Genomic DNA, 17,817 nt, shown 5'->3' on the forward strand with positions numbered 1-17,817 from the left:
AACAAATATTTTTTATTTCTGCTCATTTTGTTTTTACATTTCTTACATTACTTAAATGCCTGACCTTAACATTCAGTGTTTAGATTAACATTGGAAAATCTGTAGCTTTATTTTTTATGTGTTTATTGTTAAAATAAAATAAAAAAGTCAATGATGTGTAAACCCTTTACAACACTGGTCAAAAGGTCTTTCCAAAAAAAAAATCTGTTAACTTTGTAAGAAATGCTGCTGGTAGCTCCCTTTATTTTTAAGTTTGAGATAAGTTTTCCTTTAATTAATCACAAAATTAAAGAAATTTTAACATAGTTTTGTGAGGGATTTGTGTTATTTTCAACTTTGACACCAAGATTATTATTTTTTTAATCAGTTCAAAATATTGGTTATTTGTCTTCTTCATTATTAATAATTGGTATCAGCATCAGTTTAAAAAAAATCTTATTGGTCAACCCCTAGTCAGAATATTGCTATTATAATAGAAAATGCTGCAACCTCATTGTCACAATGTCTAAATGGGAAAAAAACATTAATAAAAAAAGCAGTATTAATAATAAAGAGAACAGCTACCAAGCCCCTGGATATAAATACTGCATTTTATTAATGGGTTGTGTGTTTGAAAGTCACAAACATCAGGAAGTTCATGTTCACTAAGCTCAACACTGCACTCTTTCTGCTAGTATTTCTAATTTCCTAACTTTTCTCTGCTTAGCTCAAGAGATGAGCCATGTTGTTACCCCAGGAGAGCCCATACACGTGCACTTACCCCTCACTGACCAGGTGGAGGTGAGTTTTACTGCCAGTGATGCTGCACAACCATCAAACCTGCAGATCTGCACTATGAAGAAAGAGAAGTTGGAATGCAAGCCAGACTATCAAGCAACAGTGTCTCGTCTCAACATTCTTCAGATTAGAATTGTAAATGTCTCTCACAGTGGGACGTACACAGTACGGGATTTGGCGAAGAATCAGACAATAGCCATTGTAACAGTTGAGGTCAGAGGTAAGAGAATGTAAATCAGAATGTAAATAAAGCTGAAAGCAGTCCTGATGTGTGTCTTGCTCATACCTGTGATAAGATGATTTACAAATGTTTCAGCAACAGCAGTCAATCAATGAATTAACATACATACAATATACACACTTTCCCTCAGCTCTGGAGCCATCATTAACAAACTGTCATTTCATCATTTACATTTCTTAAGACATGGTGGTGGTGTGTTTAGCATCATCAGTATCTACACATTGATTTGTGATAATAGCTAACACTAACACTACTTCTCTTTTTCTTTTTTTTTTCTGTGAAGGTTCTGTAACAGACAAGCTTCATCACCCGGTGACTCTCTCCAGTGAATTGGATCTCAGAATTAACAGTAGGTGTCTTTATTTGTTTTACAGATAATACTGCAGGTGTGTGAGCTCTGCAGGTCATTCGGTTAGGAAAGATTTAAACACAGTACTGTTAGTGTCTGTATACTTACCCGCTGCCTCGTTAACAAGATATTTATTATCTTAAACATTTATTTTTTTATCTGCTTGCTAGAGCTGCACAATTAAACCTATTCTGTAATGTAATAGGTCTTCTGGTTGTCACTTCAATTTATTTCCTTGAGAGATCAGTTTTCAATTCAAAATCAATTTAAACTTCAGAACACAGGAACTGCTTCCACAGTCTGCAAAACAAAAAAAGTTACAGTATAATGCCATTTTAAACCATATAAAAATTTATCAATCGTTGTTAATGTCAAACATGGCAAATCTAAAATAATTTTTTTAACCGATAGGAAAGTTAATATTGGATGTGTGGAAACACTTTACGGTAACCAGCAGGGAAACATATACTGTCTGCAACTATAGCAATTCTGAGCTGCCTTATAAACATTGATATGAGGTTTTTGGTGAGAACTAGCAGAGGGCTGAGGAATTTTGTTTCCAATTCCAAATGTTCAATGTCCATATTTGGTAAACAGGAACTATAAAATCCCTTCCTCAAGACAAGAGTTCAATGAAACCAATCCAATCTAGAAGTTTGACAGGGATTTGTCTCTAAGCTCAACTATTACCAATTTCTCATCATCACCACTTATTATTTAACGCGCACTCTAACAACTGATCTCTACCAGGTTATTGTGTTTTCCAGACCCAATATTCCAGCGTTCTTTCCTGTCTGAGCCCTTTTGATCTCGACCTCACTTCACTTAACGGACCTTGTTTTTGCCTTACATCTTGGACTTTCTGCTCTCTCACATTTTCTGTTGCCAACCTTTGGAATTGTTTATCAACCGCGAGTCAACTCTTTGGCGTTGATCCCTGCCTGTACTACAATCATGAATAATTCCCATTGATCAACAACTCCGCTGAACACATAAGTAAGGCAACACTTCTGTTAGCACTGCAAGTGACCTAACAAGGATCTTGCCATATTCTCGGGACCTTGGTTAGTGTTAAAAGGCAAAATGTTTTTTTTCCCCTTTTTTATGCATTACAGATTCACCACCAGACTTTTGTGACACAGACATGGTGCACACAACTGATTGATTAACATTTCCTAGCAGCTCTCTGTGATCAATAATTGTGCCAGTTCATCTATGGTTTGAGTGTCCTCCATCTTTAATCATTGAAAATTATAGCTGCAAAAACACAACATTCAGCTGGATTTGATGGCCATTGGTTGGCCTCACCTGCCCAAACATGTATTTCAGGATGTTGTGACTGCTCCATAGGGAAATCCTTGAGTGGAGAAATCCCCTCTGGAAGCAGTGGGGTGGAGTCTTGCTTGGATCCAGTGTCTCTTGTCAGAACAGCATGGCTGTGTTGCACCGCAGCCCTATTTTGGGGTTCTCACTTTGTGAATGACACCACCAAAAGAAAAAAGTCCACTAATGGCACAGCCACAATAGCACTTTAATGCAGATGGCGAAATGCTCACTTGATCCAAACAGTTCACAGAAAAAGTAACATAAATATATAAACATAAAATCTACAAACTTTGCACTGGTCCAACCCTCACCAACTCTCATCAGACTTGCTATCAGCTTTCTCTGCTCCAAAGCTCCACCAAGGCCAGAGTAGATGGCCTTATATGTAAGATGCTTCGCTTCTTAGCTTGTACCACCAACAACTGCCTTTCAAATAATTATTCTGCACCTTTTTTTGTTTGTTTGCCTAATATACATACATATGTAAGACTGCCACAATTAAACCTTACCTCCACGCAAAAAAATTCAGCGAATACACATATGGGAACACAAGCACCCTTCCTGTTACAACCAAAAAGGTTTCACCCAACCTCAGCAGCACTGTGCCTGCTCAGGGTGGGAAAAGGGCATATGACTAAGAGTGCTTCAACCTCTGTTTCCCCAATGCTCTGGTGATAACACATGTAACCAATGTAAATGTGATGTGTAAATATGTAGCACAGCTGTTTGCACCCAACTGAGCTAGGTTCTGGGATGTACTGTATTTAACATGTGTTATGTGTGAAAAAGACGTCTGCAGTCACTCGCTCAAACCATGGTGCTTGATTGTGTCCATGTACAGATGATGGTTCCTTGACTACTACTGCCTTCTTCACCATTGTCCAGCAGTTTTCTATTGCATTTAAGACTGAAGATGACCCATAGCTCAAAAAGCTGAATGCTATTGTCACATAGTCAGTTTTCACTGGATTTTTTTTAGTTAATTAGTTAACTCTACAGACAGATAGGCTTGACGTAATTAGTGAGATCACTTTTTGTGCACATATATTGTCTTATTACTTTTAGCCATCATTTTAAAATTGTCATTGTAACTGTGCATGTGTGTGCTTGTGTGTGATATAAGGACTTGCCCTGTGTGTGTGTGTGTGTGTGTGTGTGTGTGTTCTTTGCAGAGGAGACATGTATACCTGTGTGGGCAATTCCAGTGACAGTGGTTATTCTGCTCATCATAATGGGATCATTATTCATTTATCAGTGTAGAAAAAATCAGCAGCCCTGTGCAGAATCAGCATCCAACAGACCCCAGCAGTTCAGAATGATTGAAAGTAACAATGAACGCCAGCAGAGCCGAGTGACTGAAAATACCAGCCACAATCCAGGAGATGAGGGAATGTCAGAAGAGACTGCTCTCAATGAAGAGCAACAGTGAAAGCTGAAAATTGGTATATATGTAGTTTCTTCTGCTATTTGGGTTAAAAATACATAAGGAAAAGAATGAACAGCCCTGTGTAAGAGAGATGAAAACAGAGATTAAATATGTAACTTATTAATAATTACCAATAAAAAAAATCTGAGTAATGTGACTAACATACCTCCTCCATGTTCTCTACCTCAAGAGCATTTGCTAAAGAGGAAATGTAAAGTCTTCCTGTAATGAACACAGTAATAGTAAGGGCAGTAATTACTAATACATGACTACTAAACTCTCTTGTATATAATGCCACCACGCTGATTTGAGGTCCCTCTGTAAACATAGATTAATACAAAGCACAGCACAACTAATTAAGTTCATACTATAAATGTGCCTAACAAAAAGATCAAAATTTACTTTTTTATATTGTCTCTTAGCTTGACAGCACTAATACAGAAATAAAGGGGTTATAATTGTAATGTTAATAAAATTATAGCTAATCAGTGCATTTATACTTTAAACTGTATGTAAAATTTAAAAAATTAACTATTTTTGTTTCTGAAAGTAGTATAGTATGTTGATATGAGTGATAAATTGAGTTTGAGTGAATGATGTAAAGTTACTGAAAGAGTCATGAGGTTTTATAATCACCTGAAACTGAGAAATCTGTTAGAAACCTGAGAAAACTGATCATTAAAAATTGACAGATAACTTGTCACCAACTTGTGGACGAGTTGCAATTGTCTGTGGAACTCATAATTATTTATTAACACCAGTTACACATTACTGACAGCCACCTGTCAGATGCCTGTAACTAGTTTATACCACTGCAGCTCTGCTCCTGTCTGCTACAGAGAAGAGGTATATATATATATATATATATATATATATCAGTGGCGATTTCTTTAAGACTGCAAGGGAAGCTCAGCTTCCCCTATAATGTCACAAAATTAATGGTCAAATTATGTACTATTGTATTAACATTTTATTGACTATAAATGCGTTAGAAAACGTTCATTTTAAAGACGAGTTCGTTCAGAATCAGTTAGATATAGCAGGTCGGCTGACTTGATTTTCTTCTCATACATTCCCGTAGCGTCACAGTGCATTTCCCCGTTGAAGCCCAGCGTCCATTGACTTCAATGCGGCCGCCACTGATATATAATATACTCAGCAAAAAAAGAAACGTCCCTTTTTCAGGACTGTGTATTTTAACAATAATGTTGTAAAAATCCAAATAACTTTACAGATCTTCATTGTAAAGTGTTTAAACAATGTTTTCCATGCATGTTCAATTAACCATAATCAATTAATTAACATGCACCTGTGGAATGGTCGTTAAGACCTTAACAGCTTACAGAAAGTAGGCAGACCACAAGAAGAAGTAAGAAGACCACGTGTAACGACACCCGCACAGGATGGGTACATCCGAATATCACACCTGCGTGACAGGTACAGGATGGCCACAACAACTGGCCGAGTCACACCAGGAACACACAATCCCTCCATCAGTGCTCAGACTGTCCGCAATAGGCAGTCCATGAGGAGGAGATGCACTGCAGTACTTTAAGCAGCTGGATGGATGGAGGCAAATGATTCGCTGTGGCGACCCCTGAAAGGGAACAGCCCAAAGACAAAGAAGAAGAAAAGATACACAGTTTACACTGTAATGTATAATTTAGACTTCCTGTGTGCATGAACAGTGCTGTTATTTTACACTAACAGACTGTGTGCGTAAATTACATTTCCATAAACTTTAAATCTCAGGTAATGTCACCTGAACGGCTCTCTCTCCGCCATTACATCATAAACCGGTAGCATCCCCCTCCCTCTCTCTCTCTCTCTCTCTCTCTAACCGGAAGTGACGCAGGTCCAGCTGTTGATTGTTGACACGGTGAGGGAGACGTTAGAGTGTTAGAGTGGTGCAGGACATGTATAAGAGCTGTAAGACAGTGGTGAGATGTGCTGTAGGTGTGACAGAAGAGTTTAAGGTGGAGGTGGGTCTGCATCAAGGATCGGCTCTAAGCTTCTTTTTGTTTGCTCTGGTGATGGACAGGATGACAGATGAGGTTAGACAGGAGTCTCCATGGACTATGATGTTTGCAGATGACATTGTGCTCTGTAGCGAAAGCAGGGAACAGGTGGAGGAAAATTTGGAGAGGTGGAGGTATGCTCTGGAAAGCAGAGGAATGAAGGTTAGCCGCAGCAAGACGGAATACATGTGTGTAAATGAGAGGGACCCAGGAGGATTGGTGAGGCTACAGGGAGCAGAGGTAAAGAAGGTGCAGGATTTTAAGTACTTAGGGTCAACGGTCCAGAGCAACGGAGAGTGTGGAAAGGAGGTGAAGAGGCGGGTACAGGCAGGTTGGAATGGGTGGAGAAAAGTGTCAGGTGTGTTGTGTGACAAAAGAGTATCAGCGAGAATGAAAGGAAAGGTGTACAGGACAGTGGTGAGACCAGGAATGGTCTATGACAGTGAGCATTAGAGACAGTGGCATTGAAGAAAAGACAGGAGGCAGAGCTGGAGGTCACCTGCTGACTCGTCCCTATGCTGAACTGGACTTCATGTTAAATTAAAGAACTTCTGTTATATTAAACTTTCAGCTGCATAACACATGATGTTATATAATTTCTATCTGTTCTATGAGTTTTTCCTTGCCACTGAGATAGTTCATTCATCATTCATTCATTCATCTCATTATTATCTAGACACATTTTTTTCACACATATACACTTCCATAAATTTTCTTTTTTTTAATTTCTTTCATTTTTGTAAAGCTGCTTTGAGACAATAAACATTGTTAAAAGCGCTATATAAATACAATTTAATTGAATTGAATTGAATTGAGGTAGCAGAGCTGAAGATGTTGAGGTTCTCTTTGGAAGTGACAAGGATGGATAGAATCAAGAATGAGTTCATCAGAAGTATAACAGCTACTGCTGCAATAAGAATATATTCATAGTAGATTACTTGTGTAAATGCTGTAATGTACTTATAATATATTCAATATATACTTTAACTTAATGAATTACTGTCAGATATATACATTAGTACACACACAGTCATATACTTTAAGTGTAGTTTAAGTATAGTTAACATTGTTCCACTTTAGCACACAAGATTATACTTAATACACTTAAAATTGTGCTTTTGTATAATTTAATCACAATTTAAATACACTTAGTACAAAATGAGTTGTTCCAAAATAGCAAACTTTAAGTGTACTAGTCATTAGTCTGGAGCAAGTACACTTAAGTATGCTTTAACATGATAGGATTTAATATACTTAGTATACTTCTTTTCACTTGAGTGTGTGTGTGTGTGTCATATTTTCCTCAACACAATGTAAATATGATTTTATATTCAGGATTATTTTTAACTAAATAAAATGTATATTTTCTGTGTGTGTTATTGACTCATTCAGTGTTTAAATACCAGTGAGATGAGACAAAGATGATGAAGTGTTGAGGGATAAATGATGAAATGATGAGTTTAGTCCTCAGTTTAAATGTTATTATCTAAGTGAGACTAAAGGACTAAATTGACTACATGTTCTCCTGCATTAACTGAAGCTCCACAGGTGATTACTGGAACACTGTTACATGAAGATCTCACTGTTTTATCTCATCACACGTCTACATCACACACTAATCAACACCAACGTGTGTGTGTGTGTGTGTGTTATAACACAGTGCATGTTGAAGACTTTTTGGAAGTTGTTTGTTCACCAGCTGTGTCTCGTTCTTCACTCTGAACCTCCTCTGAGTGTTCCTCCTCCTCCTCCTCCTCCTGCACACCTGACACCACACACACACACACACACACACACACAGAGGAGAATCCCAGTAAACCTCAGTAGGACTGTGACAGACCTGGTGCGGTGTGCAGAGACGTACCTTGTGGCAGATCCTCGTCTTCCTCTCCAGCTTGTTGAGAAACACACACAGCCTGTTAAACACACACACACACACACACACACACACACACACACACACACTGAGCCCCTGCAGTGAACACAGCCCTGTGTGATTAGTGTACAGCATGTGATACATCACCTCCAAAGAGCGCTCCAGAACCTTCCTCTCCTCCTGAGGAAGACGAGCGAGGTACCTGAGGACGGGAAGAGACAGGACGCGGTCTGAGACGTCTATCCAGAGTCACGTGTAACACCAAACACCTGCTTTTCTTCTCTACATTATACTGTACACATGATATAGGATTGAGGTAAAGGAGACGTGCGGGGGGTTTAGAGATCTACACAATACACATGAGCAGGAAAAGGACACTTTCACAACATTTCATTCTCACTGACACAAAGTTCAGGAAGGTATTTAACTCTTCAGGGATTATCATAAATAGCTGATTTTTATTAGGTTTATAAAATGATTCAGTGCTTTAATGATGTTTAGATAAAGGTCTGAACATGTGTATTTTTTTTTTTGCCATAACAACAAAATAATTAAATCAGGTGACAATATATTTGTGTAAGTGGAATAATTCAGTTCAGTTCTATAATAAAGAGTTTGATGTGTTAACACTGCCCCCTAGTGGGGAAACACTGAAGATCACTAAAATAAAGACTATAAAGTAAACTCCACTTGAGTCTGGTAAATAATAAATCTGTAAGTCCACTGTTTCTCTCCACACAATATTTATCTCCTGCTGAAATATGAGTTCTGATCAAATCCCTCAGACTGCATTATAACACAGAGTCTGGTTATAAACTCACCTCTTTAAGTAGGAGCCTTGTTTCTGACTCAGTGTAGCACCTGAAGAAATGGGCATGGTGTCTCACACACACACACACACACACACACACTCACATCACTGAACATGAACTTCACCTCCTCTGAATATAATTTATTACTGTGCTGAAAGACAGACTGCTCAGACCGGAAGTGGGGTTTGTTACCGTCTCCATAGCAACCAGGAGTCACGTGTTCATGTGCATGCCATCAGAGACAGTGTACAGAGAGTTTAAGTGTCTTTTACAATCAGTGTTTATCTCTCTGTATAATTATACTCCTGTATACACCACTGTGGTCTTACACCAGTGCAGGAACTTATTAACAACACCAGAGATGATTAAACTGTAGGTTTGAATAAATTATACTTTAACTTTATAACTAATAAATGTCATATTATTTATACTGGAAATAAAACTCTGAAATTAATTGACAAAATATTAGGTGGTTTTGTTTCACTGGAAATAAAAATCCTTCTGGACGAGTTATATTTAGAAAATTTGGTCAAAATAAATAAATAAATAAATGTGGTGTAAAAATATAAAAATAGCATTACAATTGTGTTTGTCATAAACTGAATGAAATGGGTTGCTGTTATATCAGATATATAAAATTAAATGATTGGAGAAGAGCTTTATACACAGTAAAAAATGGGGTGTTAATATTTCAGAGTAAAGTTATTTTAACCCAAATAGAGTATTTTCAACATTTGGGAGAGTAAAGTTGCTCTATCAGTGGAGTTAAAAGTGAGTGTAAAAATCTGCAGAAACGCATGACAATTTCAACTCTACAGCAGTGATGAATACCCGCCACTCTGTTGTGCTGAAGATTGGCACGTTTGTCGGTGGAGAAAGATCGCTCTGGAGTAACGTTAGGCCACTGATATTGCTAGGTAAGTAATAATCCCTGTGTTGTCAACACACAAACGGTATTTTTTAACTTTACATAATTTAATCTGATATTAGTTGAGGTCATAATACAACTAACCAGCTAATCCGTATCGGTAACTGTGTTTCTTACTTGCAATATTTTCACGAATGAATTTGGTCAGAATGATTTATGCGTAAAATAACGTTAGCTCGGTCGATATAACAACAAAATATTTAATATCTATTGTTTTAGCTTCCCATTCAACGTTAATCTGGGTTTTTTATACTGGTAATGTTAGCATGATTCTGATGTTGGTCTAGCTCTAGATCACTGATTGCATGACGTGTTTGTTTAACATGGCTTAACCATTTTAACGGGTTACTGTTTGAACTAAAATAGCTAATGAGCTAGCTAACTTTGGCACAGTTATTTGGTAGCTAGTGGGACGCGGTACCTCTAAACTTTAACTAGCCTAAGTTAACGTTAACCCATTTGCTGCAGAAAATAGCCTAACGTTATATTCAACCAGCATAACTTCAGCCACTCTTTGTAATTGCAGTGTAACATCTAAGTAATGCATAGTGCATTGCCACTACTGAGAGAAATGGATAGATAATTCTTAGTTGAACCAGCCCTAAATTATGATTTTGAATATATATTTTTTTGTTAACAGGGGCAAAATGCTGTTGCGTGTTCAATTCGGGGAAGAGCAGAAATATGTCAAGCTGTCTGAGCTGACATTGGATGCTTTCTTGAAAGAAGGTGGGTCATTAGGTTAAAGCAATATCACCCAATGATACAGCACCTATTATGTTATGATATCTAGCTAATCATTTCTGCTGTGCTTTATATTTTCAGTTACATAAAATTGGGTGCAGATACTTGTCTTTCATCATTTTGTGAATACATGAGGCAAACTTAAATATGACCTTTGATTCTTGTGAGGGAATGCATGTTTTTTTATTTTATTTTTTTTAAACAGCGTGTCTAAAATTCAACATACCAGAAAGCAGGCAGCCAGACATTAAGGTGTATGACCAGTCAGACACAGAAGTTGACACAGAGGTTTTTGAAGAAATAGTGAAGGAGTCACCTGGAACTTTCAGAATCATGCTGGGCAATGGAGGACTTGGTATTCATTCAGACAATTCACAAATTAGTTTGTTTAGTTCAAAGGCCGGAATGAGAACATTTATTGTTTTAAAAATAACTGTTTCTTGTAATATGTTTCTATGTTTTGTACAAATTTCATAATGAACAGGTGCCTCTCAATCATCATCATGCTCGGGTACATCTGATGACACCGTCATCCTGAATTTCACGATGTGTGACCCTGTTGAAGAAATAGCTGCTGCCGAAAGAAGCCAGCCTAAAAGGCCATGTCACATAAACTATGAGGCAAAAGCGGTAAGTGGTGGAAATTGCTGTTAAGTCCAATCTGAATGTTGTTTCACCATGGGAAGTGTTCTTTAGATAGCTTTTTTTTTTCAGCATTACATATGGTTTTACAATAACGGAAAGCACATTTTATTCCACCTTTAGTTGATTGAAAAAATACTAACATCAAAGCCTGGTGGTGAACGCATTATGCAAGAGTATGGAAAAACCAAATCTCTGACAGATACCACCAGAAGACAGATGATTAACATACTTGCTGCTGAGATGACAGAAACACATGGGTAAGCATTAAGCATATAGATGGGCTGTAAAGAAACATTGTTATTGTTGTACAGTTATTAATTATGTAAATTGTGTTGTGCAATGTCAGTTGAGTGTGATGTTAAATTTGAATTCATATGCTAGGACATCCCCCCCCAAAAGTGTCAGAGTGATGTATGCACAGGGGATAGTAGCTTTGTTTCCCTATCTAGAAGACCCATACTCACAGCATGGATATGTAAGTAAATGGGTTATTGCAACATTATGCACATATTCACTCTTTGAAATGTTAATAGTACTCATTTATAATTTATTTATAATCACATAGGAACATTACTACGATCCGGAGAGTGGTTCGGGATACCTTGCATGGCGATTGAAGACCATACAAAGAAAAACAGCAGAGGAAAGAGGTGCCTCAGTCAGCAAATCTCCTAAAGGTATGTTTACTGATCAGTGATGTGATTATAGTGGTGACCTGTGAATTGTACAGAAATCAGTTCTTAACATTGTATTTTTTCTTAAGTTGGTGGGCCAGGCCGTGGTCGTCAGCCCGTCAGCCCTTCAGCCCTTCCGCCATCTGATGAGGATGTGGAAGCAGCTATTTCTGTTTTGAGACACTCTGCTGATGAAAAGACTGTCCGCGAGAAGATGGAAATGACCTTCATATATCGGCAAGCAATGGTCAACGATGAAGCCAAATCATCAGATGTCTTCTTGGTCTTCCCACGATTTCTGGACACACCAGGACTGGTATGACATCTTAATTCACTGCATCACCAAAATATCCAATGTAGCATTAGGCATCACTCATCACTTCTGTCTGTGTGTGTTACATTGCAGATAGAACAAGATTTCAGACTTATGTTTGGTGAGACCACGGCCAACAAATTCTTGGAGAAGTGGCCAACCACTTTCAAAGCAAAAGTAATAAAGGAAAGTCACGGACTTGTACCCACCACAGAGCTCTTGGATTTGATCCACAATGCTGAGTCAGCTGCTGAAGTTGAGAATGGTATGAATGGAACTGTTTTACTTTTTAATGTAGGTGTGTAGTGTACATTTTCGTAATGGTGCAAGTTCTCAAATTTGAATACTATGCCATGGCATAATGTTAACCAGGTTCTAATGTACTTATTTGTAGGCTGGGACAGTGACATGTCCGCCATCTTGCTGCTGCTACATTTGCTACCACCATCTGCACAAGGTAGAAAGAGGCCGGGAAAGCTGTCTGCATATCAAGCTGTAGATCAGCTCATCAGATTTCAAAAGGTATGCTTAAAGGATTAGTTCACTTATAAAAATTGTTTTGCTGATTATTTACTAACCCCCATGTCATCCAAGAGGTCCATGTCTTTCTTTCTTCGGTCGAAAAGAAATTAAGGTTTTTGCGGAAAACATTCCAGGATTTGTCTCCAAATAATGGACTTCCATGGTGACCAACGGTTTGAGGGTTCAAATGAGGGTTCAAAGTCTGTCTCAATACTGCTTCAAAGACTTGACACAATCCCATCAGAGAAATAAGGTTCTTATCTAGCAAAACAATCTGTCGTTTTCAAAATAAATAAAAACATTATATACTTTTGGACATTTGACCCCTCATTTGAACCCTCAAACCGTTGGTCACCATGGAATGTTTTAATCCTGGAATGTTTTAATCCTGGAACCTTGATCTTGTGCACAGTTTAAGGTGATCTGATCTATTGTCAGAAGTTAGTCACCTAAAAATTCTGTTGAATGTGCTTTGATGTAGGTTGGAACCAGTGTGCAGCAACATCTAGATAACATTACCCAAAGCAGTCAGCCCTACCTTCTCGCCCAGGGATCCACACAGAGCACCATTCACTCATACTTCATTGTGGTTGACAAGCATGCACTTCCATGCAAGGCAACAGGTTCAGTTGGAGTTTTTGACGAACTCTTTAAAGCCCATTACGTCTTTGGTACGTCATACAGTTTTTCTCTGAGCAGCTTTTTCACTTTTGTGCAAACAACCATTTATAACATCGACATGGGGGAAACAAAGGAGACTCCTAGAGTTGCAGAGTTGCGAGCAAGAATGGTGCATTAGTTGAGATAAAACGATGAAGTGTTTTCTTTGCAAAAGTGACCATGGAAGTCCAAACAACCTTGTTAAACACTTTAAGGTAATTCATGGGCTATTTACAGGCAGGACTCTTTTTCTGAAGTGTGGTCAAGAAGGATGCTCACGTTCTTTTGGTAGTTTTTCTGGTTTAAGAAAGCATCTTAATAAGTGCCATGGAAGCAGTTTAGTTGATTCTGTAGATTATGATCATTCATATCCTCAAAGTACCATCAATACAGGTAATGTTTCTCATGTTGAAGAGTCGACTGAATATTTAGAGGCCGAGTCACAGTTATCTTCGCCATACATTGTAAATAGTTGTTCAGCTGTAATTTCTGATCTAAAGGCAGCAGGTGTTGGTCAAAGTACACTGAATTCTGTAGTGATTTCCATGGAAGAGATCGTTCAAGATATCCATGAGCATGCTAAAGAGACAGTGATAAAAGATGTATTTAGTAATGAAAGAGAAACGGAAATGTGCAAGAAAGTTGAGGCATGTTTTGAGGGGTTAGAGAATCCTTTCACAATTCTAAATTCGGAATACAAGAGATCCAAATTTATGACTGACAAGTGGGAAATAGTAGAACCAGTTGAATGTGTGATTGGTTCAAGATTTGACACAAGACGAAATAAAAAGACTGGAACATATGATCAGGTAGTAGTTCAAGATAAATTCATGTATATTCCAATTTTATCTACACTGCAGTCAATATTTAAAAGTCAGTATGTTGCAGAAATGTTGCAAAGCTCAGCTACTAGCGACTCTAGACTGAGAGATATTTGTGATGGATCTTTTTTTAAAAGTCACCCCCTGTTCTCAACTGAGAAGCAGACAATACAGATCCAGATGTTCTATGATGATTTTGAGGTCGCCAACCCTCTGGGTCCTAAGCGAGGTATTCATAAATTGGGTGGAGTATATTTTACTTTAAGAAACTTCTCTCCAAAATGGAATTCTTTCTTGGCTAACATACACCTGTGCGCCTTATTTCATACTCAAGATGTTAAACGGTATGGTTTTAGTGAAATTTTTGCTCCCATTGTTCGAGACATTAAAGTGTTAGAGAGTGATGGTATTGAGATTCCATTATACAATGGTTATGTTCGTGGCACTGTAGTACAGGTTACTGGTGATAATTTGGGTTTACATAGTTTGTTTGGACTGGTGGAGTCTTTCAGTGCAAGGTACTGTTGCAGGTTCTGTTTAGCAGAAAAGGAGGACTTTCAGACAGAATTCTCTGAAGATTCTTCCAAAGTAGTTTTGCGCACCAAAGACATACACACTGCTCACTGTCAAGAAATGGCTTGTAATCCATCCCTTCCATACGTTTTTGGTGTGAAAAGGTCATGCATATTAAATTCATTGGAGTATTTTCACACAACAGAGAACTTTTCAGTTGATGTGATGCATGATGTGTTAGAAGGGGTGGGCCAGTACGAATTGAAGTTATTATTTCTGTATTTGAAGGAAAAACATGTTACATCAGCAGAAATACATTCAAGAATACAAAGTTTTGATTATGGTTTCATGGAGAGAAACAACAGGCCTGTATCTGTTAATTTAGCTGAAGGATCTAATGATCTGGGACTGAATGCAGTTCAGTCCTGGTGCTTACTTCGGAATGTTCCTCTTATCTTTGGAGATTTAGTAACTTCTACTGACCAACACTGGGGCCTGCTTCTTTTATTACTTCAAATAATAAACATTATATTCTCGCCCATGTTATCTCAAGGTTTATGTGTATATTTAAAACATTTAATTGTGGATCACCACACACTGTTTAAGAAGTTGTACCCTCAGAAAAACCTTTTACCAAAGCACCATTTTCTTATCCACTATCCCCGCTGCATTCAGAAAATTGGGCCTGTCCTTCATAGTTGGTGTATGAGGTATGAAGGCAAGCATAATTTTTTCAAAAAACAGCTTAAATCATTTAAAAATATTACTAAAACGCTTGCAAAAAAGCATCAGATTCATATGGCACACAGTTGGCGAAGTTCAACAACTTTTAGTCGGTTAGATATTGGTCCAGGAAAAATGGTGTCTTTAAATATGGTAAGAGGAGGTTCTGAAATTGCTATGGCAATGCAAGTGGCTAGTAGCATTCAGGTTATGAAGGTTAAATGGGCGAAACATAATGGGTTTATTTATCGGCCAAACTTGGTTATCTGTGGCAAAGTTGAATCTGAAGTGCCCGTGTTTTTTCAAATTGAGTCAGTTCTGATAATGTGTGAAAAACTGTTGCTACTCACAGTGCCTTTAGTTACAGAAACTTTTCAAGAACATTTCCACGCATATGAGGTGATCAGATCAAAGAAGGATTTGGTTTTTTTTCATGTCGACAACCTGCATTACCCTAGGCCTTTTGACATACAAATGTCATATGGAGGGACTGACACAACTCTCCTTGTTGTGCCATATTGCTTTCTCTGGTAAGAGAAAAATGTTTGTAAAAAAACATTGTTATACATGTTTCTGTCAGATACAAGGCATTGTAAATTCAATGTTCAACTCAATTCAACATTGAAATGCTTTTTCACAATAAATTGTGAGTTCTGTGATCTAGTGTTATTGTGCTTGTTTTTATTTGGATAGTATTGATAGTTCTATATAATTCAGTAACAATGCATCTTATGATTTATATATATTTTAAAACACTGTAGAGAAATAAAGTAAACATTACACTTAAAGTGTCATTTTTTAAGTAAAATTGTAGATAAATTAACTCTATACTGTGTAATCATATTACTCTTAACAGTGTGATTAAACTACAGTGTTAAATACTTTTACACAATTCATTGTTATTTTTTACTCAATATTGAGTAGAATTAACTCTAAAAACTTGACACTGACCAAAGAGTAAATTTTACACTGATTTCGAGTGGGACCAAATGTTATCTGAAACAGAGTCAAATTCATTTACATTTACATTTAGACATTTGGCAGACGCTCTTATCCAGAGTGACTTACATTTTTATCTCATAACACATCTGAGCAGTTGAGGGTTAAGGGCCGCACTCAAGGGCCCAACAGTGGCAACTTGGTGGTTGTGGGGTTTGAACCTGGGATCTTCCGAACCGTAGTCCAATGCCTTAACCACTGAGCTACCCCTGTCCTCTTTAGGAGTTAAATTAACACTTCTGTTTTTACTGTGTAGTGGAACATATTGGAAATGAGTCAGTTTAAAGCTGTGTGGAGTTTATTTACATTTATTTAGTCATTTATTCACTTCATGTGTGTGTGTATATATTGTGGCGTGGGCGGGGCGGCAGCTGACGACCAGCATGCCTTCGGGGATGTCGGTGTGTTCACCGTGTTGGGGAAAGGTGTTTGGGTTAGTGGCTTCGGCCCTGTTTGTGTGTGTGGGGTGTGGGACGTGGGACGTGTGAAATGTGCTCTGGTTCAGGCTCAGGCGGATGGCGGATGGCGGATGTAGGCTCCTGAGTGAAGGTGCTGCTCATGCCATACCTGCTGTGTACCTAATAAAGTACCTAATAAGCTCACTCGTCTCTCCACCATCCTTTCCGGCAGAAAAACGCTACAATATATATATATATATATATATATATATAATTTTTTTATCTGAAAATTGGCGTGTGCAAATGTATTCACCCCCCAGTTCTAGTGCAACCAATTATATTCAGATGTCACATAATTAGTGAAATGAAGCAGCTTGAGTGTCACATAATCTATATAAACTATATAAACACACCTTTTCTGAAAGGCCCCAGAGGCATCATAACACCATGAAGACCAAGAAGCTCTCCAAACAAGTCAGAGTTATAAAAAATATCCAAATGTTTGGTGATCCCCCGGAGCACCATTAAATCCATCATCTTCAAATGGAAAGAATATGGTACTACAACAAAGAGCTCTGAGGTCTACAGACAGTTCCTTTGACTTCATGCTGGGTTTGTGCTCTGACATGAACTGTCACCTGTGGAACCTTATATAGACAGGTGTGTGTCTTTCCAAATCATCTCCAATCAACTGAATTTACCACAAGTGGACTCCAATTAAGCTGCAGAAACATCTCAAGGATGATCAGGGTGAACAGGGTGATCAGGGGAAACAGGATGATCAGGGGAAACAGGATGCGCCTGAGCTCATTTTTGCAAATGCTGTGAACACTTATGTACTCATGTTCTTTTAAAAAAATATTTTATACATTTGCAAAAATCTCAAGTAAACTTTTTTCATGTTGTCATTATGGGGTTGTTGTGTGTAGAATTTTGAGGATAAAAATGAATTTAATCCATTTTAGAATAAGGCTGTGACAAAATGTGGAAAAAGTGATGCACTGTGAATACTTTCCGGATGTACTGTGTATATAAACCAGAGGTGGAAGGAG

General features: G+C 37.8%; 3 protein-coding genes across 3 annotated transcripts; 2 read left to right on the forward strand and 1 right to left on the reverse strand.

Annotated features, from left to right (window-relative positions):
* The first annotated feature begins 712 nt into the window (after positions 1–712).
* On the forward strand, positions 713–4,599 carry LOC128509000 (uncharacterized). The gene is made up of 3 exons (XM_053480506.1): positions 713–997; positions 1,302–1,367; positions 3,866–4,599. The coding sequence occupies exons 1-3, from the start codon at positions 715–717 to the stop codon at positions 4,120–4,122; spliced, it is 606 nt and encodes a 201-aa protein (XP_053336481.1). The 5' UTR covers positions 713–714; the 3' UTR covers positions 4,123–4,599.
* A 2,851-nt stretch (positions 4,600–7,450) lies between these two features.
* Positions 7,451–8,986, reverse strand: LOC128509001 (PAX-interacting protein 1-like). The gene is made up of 4 exons (XM_053480507.1): positions 8,835–8,986; positions 8,161–8,215; positions 8,002–8,053; positions 7,451–7,902 (listed from the first exon to the last, which is right to left on the reverse strand). The coding sequence occupies exons 1-4, from the start codon at positions 8,888–8,890 to the stop codon at positions 7,787–7,789; spliced, it is 279 nt and encodes a 92-aa protein (XP_053336482.1). The 5' UTR covers positions 8,891–8,986; the 3' UTR covers positions 7,451–7,786.
* A 509-nt stretch (positions 8,987–9,495) lies between these two features.
* On the forward strand, positions 9,496–12,706 carry LOC128509706 (uncharacterized). The gene is made up of 10 exons (XM_053481539.1): positions 9,496–9,742; positions 10,394–10,482; positions 10,703–10,852; positions 10,982–11,127; positions 11,263–11,399; positions 11,524–11,617; positions 11,708–11,819; positions 11,906–12,132; positions 12,223–12,394; positions 12,524–12,706. The coding sequence occupies exons 2-10, from the start codon at positions 10,401–10,403 to the stop codon at positions 12,667–12,669; spliced, it is 1,266 nt and encodes a 421-aa protein (XP_053337514.1). The 5' UTR covers positions 9,496–9,742; positions 10,394–10,400; the 3' UTR covers positions 12,670–12,706.
* Positions 12,707–17,817: the final 5,111 nt, after the last annotated feature.

Source organism: Clarias gariepinus, chromosome 21, assembly GCF_024256425.1.
Source record: "Clarias gariepinus isolate MV-2021 ecotype Netherlands chromosome 21, CGAR_prim_01v2, whole genome shotgun sequence".
Classification (NCBI taxonomy): Eukaryota; Metazoa; Chordata; class Actinopteri; order Siluriformes; family Clariidae; genus Clarias; species Clarias gariepinus.